At 37.5% G+C, this 15,974-nt stretch overlaps 1 protein-coding gene across 23 annotated transcripts in view; it reads left to right on the top strand.

The window, feature by feature from the left end:
- CTPS2 (CTP synthase 2) overlaps positions 1–15,974 on the top strand; it is a 144,718-nt gene that overhangs the window by 19,047 nt on the left and 109,697 nt on the right. For 22 of the 23 annotated variants that reach the window (XR_012160268.1, XR_012160270.1, XR_012160274.1 and 19 more), the window contains 6 exons: positions 1,379–1,549; positions 3,443–3,543; positions 5,727–5,843; positions 6,768–6,851; positions 11,565–11,645; positions 15,773–15,924. Coding sequence is in view for 18 of the 23 variants with exons in the window: in XM_073355924.1 (XP_073212025.1) it covers positions 1,379–1,549; positions 3,443–3,543; positions 5,727–5,843; positions 6,768–6,851; positions 11,565–11,645; positions 15,773–15,924 (706 nt within the window). In the remaining 5 variants the exon portion in view is untranslated. The remainder of the gene's footprint in view (positions 1–1,378; positions 1,550–3,442; positions 3,544–5,726; positions 5,844–6,767; positions 6,852–11,564; positions 11,646–15,772; positions 15,925–15,974) is intronic. The other variant, XM_073355916.1, reaches the window with a different exon arrangement.

The following is a 15,974-nucleotide window of genomic DNA, read 5'->3' as shown; positions in this document are numbered from 1 at the left end:
TTTCAGTTGCAGTAAATGTTTAGACTTTTTCAGGTGATTGAAATATAGAAATCTGTCCTCTGCCCTTGCCCCAATATCATCTAATGGGAGACAGAACGTCATATTTTAGATCATATCATCAGTTATTTTTTATAATCCCAAAACATTTCCTCTTCTTTAAGGGTCTGATCCTGTGCCCATTGAAATCAATGGAAAAACTCTCACTGATTGACTGGGTATCAGGTCATGCTCTAAAAGAGTCGGCCGTGCAGTCTGAAAATATGCCAGCTTTCCCCCATTACTACAAAATACCAGGTTCTAAGTCTTCCTCAAAGTTTGCAAAGTACCCTTCTGTATCAATAGTCTTACAAGTAATCAATACAGCTCTGTGTGTAACACTCACGTTTGCTTGTCAGTAACCTCCTAGCAGACACCAGGCTGACTGGTCCCTTTGATCAAAATGCTACCAGCAATGTAACTTTAGCTAGCTGAACCCATAGTTCAGAGTTCCCAGGTTAATCTTTTCCTGATTTCAAATTAGCCAAAGTTTCCTCATTCTTTATTCTCAAGGAGCCTGCTCTTGAGAGGTGGTGGGTGTACTCAGCCCCCGTGACTTAAATGGGAAATTAATAGCACACTGGAGGAATGTAGCATCTCACAGATTGTAAATCATCTACCCTCTTGTGCAGTGCATTTTCTTTCATTATTTGTTTAAAGAGAGTGTGATATCCTGATGGACACATTTTTACATTGCAACTGTGTATTTACATATTCTAGAGCTTACCTTCGAAAGATTTTATCTTTGTTTGTATAATATGAATCCAGCAAATTATCTAGTCATTGATGCTTAAGAGCAGTACTTCTTGCTGAAGTACTTTTCAGTTCTCCAAAGCACTTTCCCATCTGATTTCATATGGAGCCATATTGGAGGCAACAGGTGTGGTTCCCTCACAGGCTGATGAAGGTCACTGTTTAAAAGAGGCATCTTTAGAGATCGAAAAAAGTCTCTGGGCTTGATCCAAAGCTCTTTGAAGTCAATGGAAAGATTTCACTGCCTTCAGTGGTCACTGGATAAGTCCCTAGCTGTGGGTATGACAAACCAGATATTTATGCTGAAACAACTGAATCAAAACTAGGGGTAACATTTTCAAAACTTGCTAAGTCACTCATGCAGATTTTATCCCAAATCTGAGCCTAAAATAATTAACATAATTGAAATAAAGCACTGCACTTCATTGCACTTATTTATACAGCACCTTTACTAAAATGTATTTATTATGTTTGCAGAATTCCTGCCATTTATTTAGTAATTTGTAATCATTACATTGTTTTCCTATGTGTTAATGTAGGAGGAAAACCCAGGGCAATTTATTTTGTACCTTTTCATTTTCTTTTTCAGGTGAAGTTTTTGTACTAAATGATGGTGGAGAAGTTGACTTAGACTTGGGAAATTATGAAAGATTCTTGGACATCAACCTATATAAAGATAATAACATCACCACTGGAAAGATCTATCAACATGTAATCAATAAAGAAAGACATGGAGATTACTTGGGAAAGACAGTTCAAGGTACTTTCCGTGATGGGTTCGGTCACAGAGACCCCCTTGGGACTGTCACCTGATGTGCTGTGACTACCTCTAAGCCGGTTTTCTCTGCCAGTTTGGGCCTACAGGACCCTAATTTGTTGAGCCAGACATGCCAGTCTGCTCCAACACAGACCCAGGGTCTGAACCACGCGCTCCAAAGCTGCAGACTTAAATGAAAACAGCTTAAGAAGTGCTCCTGTCTCTAGCACTCACACACCCAGCTCCCAATGGGATCAAACCCCAAATAAATCCGTTTTACTCTGTATAAAGCGTATACAGGGTAAACTAATAAACTGTCCACCCTCTATAACACTGATAGAGAGATATACATGGTGTTTGGTCCCCCAGGTATTAATTGCTTACTCCGGGTTAATTAATAAGCAAAAGTGATTTTGTTAAGTATAAAAAGTAGGATTTAAGTGGTTCCAAGTAATAATAGACAGAACAAAGTTAGTTATCAAGCAAAATAAAACAAAACACACAAGTATAAGCCTAATATATTAAGAACTGATTACAGATAAAATCTCACCCTGAGATGTTCCAATAAGCTTCTTTTACAGACTGGACTCCTTCCTAGTCTGGGCCCAGTCCTTTCCCCCGGTACAGTTCTTGTTAGCTCCAGCTCAGGTAGTAACTAGGGGATTTCTCATGATTGGAACCTCCTTTGTTCTGTTCCACCCCCTTATATAGCTTTGGCACAAGGCGGGAATCTTTTGCCTCTGTGGGTCCCCACCCCTCCTTCTAAATGGAAAAGCACCAGGTTTAAGATGGATTCCAGTACCAGGTGAAATGGTCACATGTCCTGTGAGACCCCAAGCCTTCATTCTTCCTGGCCTGACTCACAGGAAGGTTTGCAAGTAAACAGAGCCATTTACAACCAACTGTCCTAGTTGATGGGAGCCATCAAGATTCCAAACCACCATTAATGACCCACATGTTGCATAATTACAATAGGACCTCAGAGTTATAGTTCATATTTCTAGTTTCAGATACAAGAATGATACATGTATACAAATAGGATGATCACATTCAGTAGATTATAAGCTTTGTAATGATACCTTACAAGAGACCTTTTGCATGAATCATATTCCAGTTACATTATATTCACACTCATTAGCATATTTTCATAAAATCATATGGAGTGCAACGTCACACTTTCCATGTAGGTTAAAGTCATGCAGATTATTTGAGTTTCTAATAAAGACTGTTTAGAACAATTACTTGGGTAACTTTTATTTACTCAGAGGGATACTGACATATTTGCATTACTGGATTAATGTGAATGAAGTGCTCACTTCAAATACTTTCCTGGATTTATGCTAATTTTGTTGATAAATTGGGCAACTGAAATTGTAAGTTAATTTAGATCAAGGACAGTTTGAGTGCAGTAGGTAAGTGTGCTGAAGCTGCCTATTTTTCTAGTTGAGCACATTGCTCTGTCCTCCAGATGGTCCAGGAGGAGTTTGCTTCCCATGTGCATTCCAGTAATCAAGCTTTACTTGCATATATGTTTTCAAAGAGCAAATTTCAGTTGCATCTGTAAATATTCAGGAACATCCTTTTCAATTTGCATGCAGTCATTCACACCGGAAGTGCTGGCATGCTCATCCATTCGGGTTTCAGAGGGTGCATACTGCATAGAGCAGCTGCTCTTTGCTGCCTTGACTAAACCCTTCCTCCTTGCCAACAAGATTTGGCCATACTTCAGTCTTCTGGAGGGACTTCTGCAGGCTCAAAGAAAGGAGGAACATGCCATGGGGCTGCTGCTTCCCCCTTTCATCTTCCCAGCTCACTGTGTTTTTCTCTCCTCTCTAAGTGGGAAGCAATATGTGGTCCTACATTAGGAAGTGCTTCCTTTTCTCATTTGCCTTGCAGTTGTTCCACACATTACTGATGCTGTTCAAGAATGGGTGATGAATCAGGCAAAGGTTCCTGTGGACAGTGACAAGAAAGAGCCACAAATATGTGTCATTGAGGCAAGTATGAAACTTCCCATCTTGGCAGATGTAATCCATGGGGTTGGTTATGTGTGATGAATAAACAGAACTTTCGTTTCCTCCCTTGTTTTGTGCTGTGTATATATGTCAGGCTGAGTTGATATGGATAGCAACAACAAAGACACACAAATACTGTATGGCCCTTGGCGTTGATTCTGAGTATGTTATGTACAGATTCCTCCCTGTGACTTCCATTAATGTGATTAAATCCCCATGCAGAGCATTGAAACTTGCTGAAGAGTGGCTCCTTAGGTACTGATACTCTCTTAAAGCAGCCAGTCAGTGTAATTAAGTTCCGGTGTATTTATTTTCACAAGCCATATACAATGGATTCCAGCTACGTACACTGGGTTAACAATATTAAGGAGCAGGACTTAATTTCCTTGATGATCTCAGAAATCATGACATCATAGTCAGTAGAAGAACTCTTCAAATCATAGTTTGCAATCTTCAAACCAAGGATCCTTTCAGGTTGTTCATGATCATGCTTTCAAGAATGTATCTAAGAACTTATGGATTGAGGTCACATTTTAGCTATTTTATTTTTAAGGTCTTGCAAAACAGTATAGTCCCTCCTGTATAAAGCACTTTGAGATGTAAGGACAAAAAGCACTACGTAAGGGCTAGGTAGTACTATTTATTATCATTCAAGTTTCAATGAAATTTTTGAAGAAGACATGTCTGGGAATTCGAAGAAAGAGTATTTAATGGATTTTAAGGCCAGGAAGGACTATTATTATCATCTAGTCTGAACTCCAGCATAACGCAGGCCATAGACACTTATTTATTTCTGTATGAAGCTCATAGTTTCTTTTTGAACTATAGCATATCTTTTGGAAAAACAATCCAGCCTTGATTTTAGCCTCAGGTTTCGGCTTGATTAGAAAGATTCCACTATATTTATGAAGTGTACAATATAGATCCAACATTTCCTTTAAGCTTAGACAGAGCAATAAACAGAAAAGTGCACAGGAACTTCCTTATATTAGATAGGGGTGAGGCTGTCAGTGATTCTTTTTTCCAAATCAGGAAACTTTCTATAGAGACCAAGACACACTCAAATACGGTTTCAAGGCTTTCAGGATACAAATATAATTTATCAATTGCAAATTGTTGCAGTAAGTAGGTTTATTATATATGTCAAATACAGTGAAGTCTTTGTGTGTGTGTGTGTGTGTGTGTTTTAATTTTAGTTGAACAAAAATGTGCAATGATTCCAGAGACCACAAGAGGGCACATCAGACCACATTCTGAGATAATTTTGCTTTTAACGATCTTGTTGGAAGACTGCTTATGCAGCTCCAGTCTTTCTATCTGTTTATGCAGCTCCAATCTAGCTATTGACAGGTTTCAGAGTAACAGCCGTGTTAGTCTGTATTCGCAAAAAGAAAAGGAGTACTTGTGGCACCTTAGAGACTAACCAATTTATTTGAGCATGAGCTTTTGTGAGTTACATCCGATGAAGTGAGCTGTAGCTCACGAAAGCTCATGCTCAAATAAATTGGTTAGTCTCTAAGGTGCCACAAGTACTCCTTTTATTTTTGTGAATCTAGCTATTGCTGAATACCTTTCTTTATTAATTTAATTTATTCCTTACTTCTATCTTGTTCTGGCATAAAATGTTTCTAATTATTTCTGCTTTTACTAGGATGCCAAACTGGTGATGTGCAGTTTATCCCATTGTAGAGCTATGATAATAGCATTAGATGCCCTTTTCATATTTACCTCAGTTATTATTAATTCAGCAAACAGGAAACTAAAAAACATTTTCATTCTCAATTACCAAATTGCAGTTTACTGTATTGATAACTTGTTCCTTACTACTTGATTCAAGAATACAGATGTCTCTAAGATACTGAAAATTGTATATAAAGCATATAGTTTTCGGTGTTAACAGACTTATTCTTGTGAAAAACTGTGCCCTCAGCATTGAAAGTGAATAAAATCAGCATTGAAAATGAGTAAAGTTTTCCACATGAAGTAGCCCATGTAATGATGCAAAGGCTCCTTACAAGATGTGCCTTCAGAACCATACTTCATTCATTCTCACTCTTACAACATGCACAACTGAGATGAGCAATTGAAATTTTCAGGGCTGACAAAGTAGAAATTAATTTTTTTAATTGACAGAGCAGTAGTAAATTCTAAGCCTTCTTTTTCAGCTGGGTGGAACTATTGGAGACATTGAAGGAATGCCATTTGTTGAGGCATTCAGACAGTTCCAGTTTAAGGCAAAAAGAGAAAACTTCTGCAATATCCACGTTAGCCTTGTACCACAGGTAAGTTAGTAAGATAATATATTTTCATTTTCAGTTAAGTTTTTCCCTGTACTGCATTCTATATCATTTTTTAGGGGTTGTAGTGGAGGGAGTCAGTGTTTTAAAGCTTAAAGAGACAATGGGTGAAATCCTTGCTCCTCTGAAGCCAGTGGGAGTTTTGCCATTGTTTTTACTGTAGCCAGGATTTCACCCAATATTCTTTAATTGTCTCCCTTTTAGTATTCCAGGTAATGTAACTGAAGACTAATAAAACTAACTCATCTGTGAGTTTACATCTGCTTTATACTGGTGAAAATTTTTTGTTCTATCTAACCATGACTTTTATGCCAATAAATAGATTAAAAGTTTTTTTTTAAAGTTGTAAATATTTATAGGCAAGTTTTTGGAAAGTAGACGTGGGGGACTGACAATACCACCATATTTTCCAGAATTTCTTTTGGATTATCCATATAGATAAAAAGGAGCCTATTCTGTCCTGATTTATATTAATCCATTTACAATTAATTTCAATGGTAGTGGAATGTGTATATTTGAGGACAGAGTTGTGTACTAAATTCCAATCAGTTCCACTTGTGGAAGGTCACTGAAGGCATGGCACTGTTTTGTGGAGTTTCCGAGCTATTACAGAAGGTCCAGTTTTGGATGTTTCTCCTCCACAGTTCTGAGCCCTATACTCTCTATAGACTGGTCTAAAAGAGACAGTTGGCCTGAATTAGTGCTGTTAGGCTAGAAATTCCAAAGGGTTTCTAATGCATAAAATAATACAGTGTTAGTATTCTCCATGCTAACATATTGTGCTTTGCTTTGATGTAGACCTTTTTCTCTTTATCAATATCCTTACTTTCACTGACATTTCTTTGTTTTTAACTATTGTCCTGATACTATAACTGAGTTACTGTTTCAGCCTTTAAAATATGTTTCCAGCCTAATGCTACTGGAGAACAGAAAACAAAACCTACACAGAATAGTGTTCGAGCGCTGAGAGGCCTAGGTTTGTCTCCGGATCTGGTGAGTTCATAAGGCTATGATAAAATCTGTGTTTATCGGTCATCTAGATATATTGGTGCATGTAAATAATTCAAAGCATAAGACTGCAGTTCTTTCTACTCGGAAAGGGGATCTGTCTTAGGCCTGCTCTGCACTAGAAAATTAAGTTGATTTAATTGTGTCACGCAGGAGTATGAAAAACCCACATCCCTGAGCGCTGTAGTTCGCTGACCTAACCCCTAGAATAGGCAGTGCTATGTCAATGGAAGAATTCTTCTGTTGACCTAGCTACCACCTATAGGGGAGGTGGATTATCTATGCCAATGAGAGAATCCTTCCCATTGTCAGAGGTAGTGTCTAAATTGAAGTGCTATAGCAGCGCAGCTGCAGTCTTGCAGCTATGCTGCTGTAGTATTTCAAGTGTAGACAAGCCCTTATGAGGGAGGGGAAGAAAGCAACTTGGACCATACCAGTGTACTAAAAAACCAAAGAAATTAAACTACAAAAATGTACTGAATGTCAATACACTTTAATCCCTAAAATATCCCTAGCTGTGCACTTCCCCTTAAAGAGTCTTATAGCCAAATCTCCATACGTGGCTTTAAAAGTCTAGGGTTAAGGTTGAATCTATTCTGAGAGGAATTCTTGGGATGTGAGGCTGTATCATCAGTTTTACTAATGAGTTCAGAAAAATAATCCATCGTTTGAAAATGTGTGTCCAATTAAAATATTGATGTTCAGACCAACAATTTAATTATAAAATGTGTGAATGATGTGCAAAGGTGTCGCATTATTTCCTCAACCTGGCCTGTATCACAGGGGAAGCGGGGTGGGGGGGTGGGGGCGGGGGCAGAAAGCAGGCTCCAAAGAGCCACTGTGTCCTTCCTCATGCAGGAGAGGCCAGCACACTACCTAGCAAAGATATGCTTGTTCTCCGAATAAAATATGCTGGACTGTGTAGAAGCTTGTCATGGGGAACTTTGTCTTCGGAGCAGAGGGGAGACAGATTGCGATGATCTGAGCCAGAATCTGCTTCCTGGTCTGCTCTAGTAGCAGCCCTCTGCTTGGGTTCTGGGCAAAACCATAATAAAGTTCTAAGGGCTCAGCTCTGCAAGGTGTTGGGCATTCCCTTAATGTCCTGAGCTTCCTCCTGCTCCCACTGACTCTGTTGGGAGTTGAAGCTGCTTAGCACTTCATAGAAGTGTGTAGTATCTTACAATATCAAGCCTCTAGTAAGATACATAACTCTGCTGTTTGGTATAATTATGTTGTTATACAATGGCAACATACACAAGTAAAGATTGTGTTCTCCCTTTTTTTTGGTAAATTTTCTCTTTCCTGAACCTTTCCAAGAGAGAGAACTGTTTAGTTCATATGTTATTCTGGATAAATGTTACTGTTTCAGTCATAAAGTACATCCTCGTGTTTGGAATACCAATTAAGTGTAATTTGGTAGAACAAAGTTATTGAATTTTGTTCCTTTCACAGGTAAATCAATAATCTCAGTAATGAACACTGCAAAATTAATCAATCTGCCAGCACTTTGAAAGCCTGGCCCTTTGTGCCTTTCCCAGACAGAACTCCCATGGAGCGTTTGGGCTATCTACATTGTACTTGTGGCAGACTTGTTAAACTTTGCCAATTTTCTTTTCTAAAATCCAATAAATAAAAATGGACTTTCCGATTACCTTAATTTCTACAAATTGGAAGCCTCCTATCCAGCAGAGATCATAAAATAAATGAATATGTTTTTTATAACTCATTAAACTAAATATGTTTTTGTGGTTCATTATAAAAATGTTAATGTTTGTATGTGTGGGGGGAATGTTCCAGAATCAGTTGTCCATACTAACTATAACAAATTTTAAAATGATATCTCATAAATCACCTGAATGGTTTAAGTGTGGTAAGACGGAATACTGTTTGTTAAAGAACATTCAAATCCTGTCCGTTTATTTTCTGATACAAAGGAAGAAATGTAAGATGCAAAAAAACCCCCAAACAAACAAGCAAATACAAACCAAAGAAAACACACACTGGCAAATTCCAAAACTTAAAAGTAATCTTTAAAAACAACAGTTGAGATTGTTAAGTCACAGTGAATTCACCTCTTTGTATAATAAACAAACACATTAGTGTTATCAAGAATAAAAGAACTATTTAATTATCACCCAACAACCCTAATGCTTACTCAAAATAAATACTATTCTGTCATTAGGAAACTCGAAAAATAAACAGTATGATGCAGTTATGAAAAGGAAACAATTCTATATGTACACTTCAATGATCAATATCAATAAGCCTGTAATGCAAGACTACCTACTTAATTTTATCATACATTAATAACATTACATAATTTTCCTATTAAACTATGTACATATTACTATCAAGGAAAAACAATTATAGGCACTGTACCAGTTTTTTTACTGTTAATGGATAAATATATTAACCAATATTTCCCATTTAAAAATATCTATTTAAAGAAAATATTTAGCTATTGAAATCAAGCTAATAAAAAATACGTAAAGTCAAACAATCCATAGATTGGCATTAAGGTTGTTTCATTGTGATGCATTTTCTGTCATCTGATAATGATAATGTCTACAGTTATATGTAGGGTAGGTAAGATTTATTATCTTAGCTTCTCATTTCTTTGCTTTATTTCAGTTTTCACTGTTTAAAAAACAGTGCCTATATTTTCATTCTAGGCTGTCTTAACATCCATTAGAATACAGTTATCAAAATCCCTTAATCGTAACTGCAACATCATCAGTTTGGTAAAGGACATGATAGGTAACCACACTGTTGTTGAGACTAAATTTGTTAGTCTCTAAGGTGCCACAAGTCCTCCTTTTCTTTTTGCGGATGCAGACTAACACGGCTGCTACTCTGAAACCTGTTGTGACTTAGTAACTTTAACTGGTTTTGATGCAAAGTTTTCACTCATACCCAATATTTCAGGATTTAGGGCCTAAATTTCAAACTCTGTTGCATGCAATTAACTTCAGACACAAAATGGGCACCTGATTTCTGGAGATAGTTAAAGTAATTGCCTGTGCCTTATTGTGAAAATTAGACTTTTAAAAACTGTTAATTTTTGAGTGTGGAATGAAAGGAAAACAGATTAATGTAGTCACTTTCCCATATCCTGAATTCAGGCATAAGAACAATAATGTTCCTACTATCTGTAGCTGTTGACCACTAAAACAGAGTGGAGTAGTCTTCTTCTAAGCTAAAGAGCTTTGAAAATAGAGCACAATCTCTATACATCCAAGGGACTCCCTCATGACATCTTGAAAAATTATATCTTGTCTGGTTGCCAATGCTGCCTTCTTGAATTATATAATTCCTACTGTGAACCTGTATTTTATTGCTTTGGGAAATATAAACCAGCAGTTTTTTATTTCCTGCTATTGCTGATGCATTTAATTTTATGACTCCATTAGCAATAATTTTACCGCATCATGCAGACAACTCTTACCTCCTGGTGTCACCCTCTTGGAAGCTGTGTGTTAAGAATTGTAGACTTCTCTGTAATATCTTGAACACACATTGTCATGGTTGATAAAGCCTTTCTCCAAGACAGAAGTCAATTTTTAAGTGTAACTGAATATTCATCCACATTTAGGTAAAGGGAATTTAAAAATTACTTACATAATTCTTCTTTAACGATTAGAACTTGCACTAGTTCTTTCTTTATGGTTTGCATTACATTTTTCCATACTGGAGTACCTGTTTTAAGGGTAGGCAAAATAAAATTCAGTTGGCATGTATTTTACTTAGCAAAGTGATCAAGGAGTAAGAGCAAGTTTACTGAACAAAAAGGCTTTTTAAAAATATAATCAGCACTTGCACATAAACAAATCATAAATAGGGGAGAAAGGCATTCTGTGTTTATACAGTGCCTGACATCATGGGGACTAAGGCTCCTACATGCTATGGTAACATAAATAATAATTGAGAAATTAATCACTTAACATCTGTCCTGGGAAAAAAATTCCTTGTTGGTAAAAATTGCAAATATTTCCACAAATTCGCAAATGTCCTGCTTTCAGCACAAAGGATTCACAGATATAAATACATCAGAAAAAGGGAATTGGAAAGTTAGAAAAGAAAAGAAACTCCTCTCTTTGGTCTGTTGATCTTCTCTTTCAGGGACACAGAGCAGCTCCCAGGTCCACTGGGCAGCAGTCAGGTGAATTACAAACAAACCAAAATGTACTGTTAAGGTACTGGAAGGATAAAGAAAGTCATGTAAATAAACAAAGGATAACTGACAAAAACACAACAAACTTGGTGATAATGTATCACACTTTTGACTCTCCTTATTCTTTGCTATTTTGTGTGTTACTCAAATGATACCTGAAGAGTAAACTAGTAAAGCATGAAAGAATAAAGAGTAGGGTCAGGAAGAAGGGGAGAATTGAGGAGGATGATAGAGAGGTAGCGTTGGAAACAGAGGAAGCAATGGAAATATAAAAAGTAGAAAACAAGAAAGTAGGTGAATAAAGGTATGGATATGTTGGTGGAGATCTGATGTAGCTATCTCTTGTTAAATGGTATTTATGTGTGTTATGATATATTGTAGAACTAACAGAAAAAACTTATTTGTCCAGGCTGTTGTTTCTTGAGAGGTCAATCTTTTCCATATTTAATGTTGAGGAGCTTCCATTTACTTAGAGTCTTTTCCTATCTTATTTTTCCATGCCTCTTATTTATGATGTATTTTGACAGATAGTCTGCAGAAGTACAAAGCCTATAGAAATGGCGGTGAAGGAAAAGATTTCCATGTTTTGCCATGTGGAACCTGAACAGGTTTGTACTTTCAGACTTCCTTGGCCATCATCTTTCTTTTTCTCAAACTATACAATTATGATTTTTCTAGTTTTATACACCTTAAATATCTGAATATATTTCTGTTTTTAATCTCCAGGAAATACTTGTTTCAATAATCCACTGATTTTTAAATTGCAAGCAATTATATGATGAAATATAAAATAATCAATATATAAAATATAAACTACTCAAAAGTATTGGTTATTGTTTACATGTTAATTTTGGTATGTCAAATAGCCTTTAATAATTTTGTCACGCTTACTACAAAGGATCCAATTACAGATTGTTTATAAAGGGTTAAGAATTAGATTTTGAATACATGTTTAATCAGTTGTTATAAATTGTTAGAACAATACTTCAGAAGGTTGCTTGAAACCATGGTTTATAATAACCTATAACAGCTTTTACTGATGCATCTATAACCATATAGCATCCTATTTATGTCTTTAATGTGCATATAACATTTACATCAGTTATTAATCCTTTGTAAACTTTTTATAACATCACCATTAGCAGTGACTAAATTGTCAATGGCTCTTCAGTACCCCAAAATAAACATGCAAATACTATCCAATATTTCTGGAGTATTAAAGCTTTTACATGTTAACAAGCATAATAGATTCATACGTGGCTCGTGTAGACACTACAGTTCTTCTCTGAGTGTGTCAGTGTGGCTCCCATTGTAGGTGCACATGCACTTGATGCATATGAGACTGGAGTTTGTTTGAATAGCAGTGTTGGTCGGAGCCATGCATGCACCCAGTGCTGCCTCATGCTCCTGAATGAGAGCATAAGGGCCTGAATGGCCACAACCCTCCCTCAGTTCCTTCTTACCACCTATGGCCCAGACTTCTTCTCTAGAAGGGTGGGGGTCAGCCAAGGCTCATTACTAGACACCTTGATTCTTCAATGGCCTTGAGGACCTCTTTCTGCCTTTCTGCCGATTCTTCTGATTCCCAGGGGAATATCCACGATTAGATGTGACAAGGCTGCGATCATCCCGATAGCCTCTTACTGGATGAGACAGTTCTGGTGTCAGATCTATTGTAGGTGTCTGAGGTGGCCTCTTAGCCAGCTCCTAACCTGCCCACACATATCTTAGAGCAAAGGTCAGATACTGCACCCAGACTCACAAGTCATAGCACCTGATAGCTTGGTGGTCGGCTGATTGAACACTACTTGCAGAGACTGCTCCCTACAGATTCAAGAAATTCTCAGACAGAGCTAGAAACTTTCCACCAGGAAGACCTGTGTCCCGAAATGGAAAAGATTTTCTGTGTGGGAAGTCCAAAACAATAGGGACCCATTAGAGGACCTGGCACTGAAGATTCTCAACTACATGTTGCTCCTGAAGCATGCAGGACAAGCATTTTACATTCTCAGGATTCACCTTGCAGCAATATTGGTCTGCCATAATCTAGTACAGTCATACTATAACTTCTTTCATCTGACGGTATTGAAATTCCTCCAGGGCCTCCTTTATACTTAAACTCTGGTTAGACACCGACGACTATGTGGGACCTCAGCATTATTCGCCTAAAAACTCATGGAGCCTCCTTTTAAACTACTGTGGGATTGCTCATTATACCACCCACTGTCAAGATGGTGTCTCTGGTGGCCATCCCTCAGCACAGAGGATCAGTGAGTTCTAAGCCCTCATAGCTGGGCTGCCTTTCACATCCTTCCATAGCGATAAAGTGATGTTGAAATCACACCCCAGGTTCATCCCTAAAGGAGTCTTAGAATTTCACCTGAACCAGTCAGTCACCCTACCAGTCTTCTTCTCAAAGCTGCATTTGACTCTGGGATAAAAGAAGCTGTATACTAGGATGTATCCAGAGCTTTGCTCAATGATCTTAACAGGACCAAGCCTTTCAGGCTGAATCCAAACTTCTTTGTGGATATTTCTGGTCCATCAAAAGGCCAAGCCATCTTGTCACAGAGACTGTAAGTGGATCACAAAGTTCATTTTCCGCCTGCTATCAGATGGCTGATGAGTCTCTCCCTCCGAACTTCAAGACACACTTCACTGGGGCAAAGGCAGCAAGTGTCCAGTGCCTATTTCAGGAATGTTTCAGTCTTTGAGATCTTGCAGCCTGCAGCAACCCACTGACTTTTGTTTAAATATTATATCCTTGACATGGCAGCCAGATCCCAACTTTTGGAAAGGAGTGCTTCAATTGCTGTTTGACTGATGCAGCTGGAACTTCTCACTCCTATCATCCAGAGAGGTTACCGCTTGCCAGTCACCTACAGCAGGATCCACTCTGACACATAGTCGCAGGAGAAAGAATGGTTATTTACCTTACAGTAACAAGAACAGGAGTACTTGTGGCACCTTAGAGACTAACAAATTTATTAGAGCATAAGCTTTCGTGAGCTACAGCTCACTTCATCGGATGCATAGAATGGAACGTATAGTAAGATATGTGTATGTGTATATATATATATATATATATATATATATATATATATATATATATTGTGTATATATATACACATACAGATAAGTTGGAAGTTACCGTACAAACTATAAGAGGCTAGTTAGTTAAGATGAGCTATTATCAGCAGGAGAAAAAAAAACTTTTGTAGTGATTATCACAAAAGTTTTTTTTCTCCTGCTGATAATAGCTCATCTTAACTAATTTGCCTCTCACAGTTTGTATGGTAATATTTAACTTATCTGCATGTATATGTGTGTGTGTGTGTATATATCTATATCTATCTATATCTTACTATATGTTCCATTCTATGCATCCAATGAAGTGAGCTGTAGCTCACGAAAGCTTATGCTCAAATAAATTTGTTAGTCTCTAAGGTGCCACAAGTACTCCTGTTCTTTTTGTGAATACAGACTAACATGGCTGCTACTCTGAAACCTTACAGTAACAGTAGTTCTTTGAGATGTCATCAATGTGGATGCCACGACCTGTCCTCCATCCCTCCTTTTTGGAGTCCCTGGCTAACACGAGCTTTGAATTGTGAGGGAACTGAGGGAGGGTTGCAGTTACCCCAACCTTTGGGTCCTTCTATGGGTGCACTAGAGAGAACAGAGTGCAGGCGCAGCCCTAATAACACAGTTAGTCAAAAAACTCCGCTATTCCGTGCATGAGACACATGCCCACCTACAGTGGGATCTACACTGACTACAACATCTTGAAGAACTGCAGTTACTGTGGGGGTAACTAGCCATTCCAAGCAGATCTCCATACATGACATCAAGAGAGGGCATATAGATTCATACTTAGGACTTTAGATTCCACAATTTCCTGCAGGCTAAATATAGTGAGCTTAATTATTGACAATTTGGTCACACTTTATATTGAGGGTACATTTATAAATATATTTTTGAATTGGAACGTCTACCATTTGGCTGCATAATATAGTGTGGTTAAGAAAACCCTCCATTATTGAAAACACCATTAACTCTTTAGGCCCCAGTAGAGAGCTTTTCTTTGCAAATAGGAAGCAGGCTCCATTCATGTTCTTTCTTCAGGCAATAAATATACTGCAATGTATGTATGTTTGTTTGTTTATTTGTTAAAAAGGAAAACCAACTTGATCTCTAACTTTTTGTGGGGCCTCACATATAAACAGATCTTAGTATTAATATTTTAAAACACACTAGATATGTTTACATCTGGAACACACACTATGCATCCAGATTCTGCAAACACACGTGGGTAGCCAACATTGACCTCAATGGCGTTACTCGCATGTATGTTCATAGGACTGAGGCCTTTGTCACAGTGAAGCATTTTCTTCAGTGCCTAGCACAGTCCTGGTCCATGATTAGGTCTCCTAGGTGTTATGGTAATACAAATAATAATAATAATACATAGCTTGTCCACTACTTTGGTGGGGTAAAGAAGGGAAACGTTGAGGGAATCCTCATCTTTATACTTCAAATAGCTTTTCTTTACAGATAAGTGATTGAGAGGGACATTAAACATTGATTATGTTGCTTTATCTAATTTTAGTATATGGGCAAAGTATATGTATTGAATTACATTTGTTCTGTAGGTATGAATCTCCTTAGCTTTTATGTTTCGTATGCAAGTATTTAGAAGACCAATTTTCGTTTATAATCGCAATTTATTTACTAGGTGATATTTATCCATGATGTTTCTTCCACTTACCGAGTGCCGATCCTGTTGGAAGAACAAGGCATTATTAAATATTTTAAACAGAGATTAAACCTACCTATTGATGACCAACCAAGTGATCTTCTTTTCAAATGGAAGAAAATGGCAGGCAGGTATTGTAACTCTTATTACGTTTTCTCAAAGTTTTTAAATCATTATGAAT

This window comes from Lepidochelys kempii, chromosome 1 (genome assembly GCF_965140265.1).
Source record: "Lepidochelys kempii isolate rLepKem1 chromosome 1, rLepKem1.hap2, whole genome shotgun sequence".
Lineage (NCBI taxonomy): Eukaryota > Metazoa > Chordata > Testudines > Cheloniidae > Lepidochelys > Lepidochelys kempii.
Note: the sequence above shows the minus strand (reverse complement) of the source record. Positions and strands in the feature narration are given on the sequence as shown.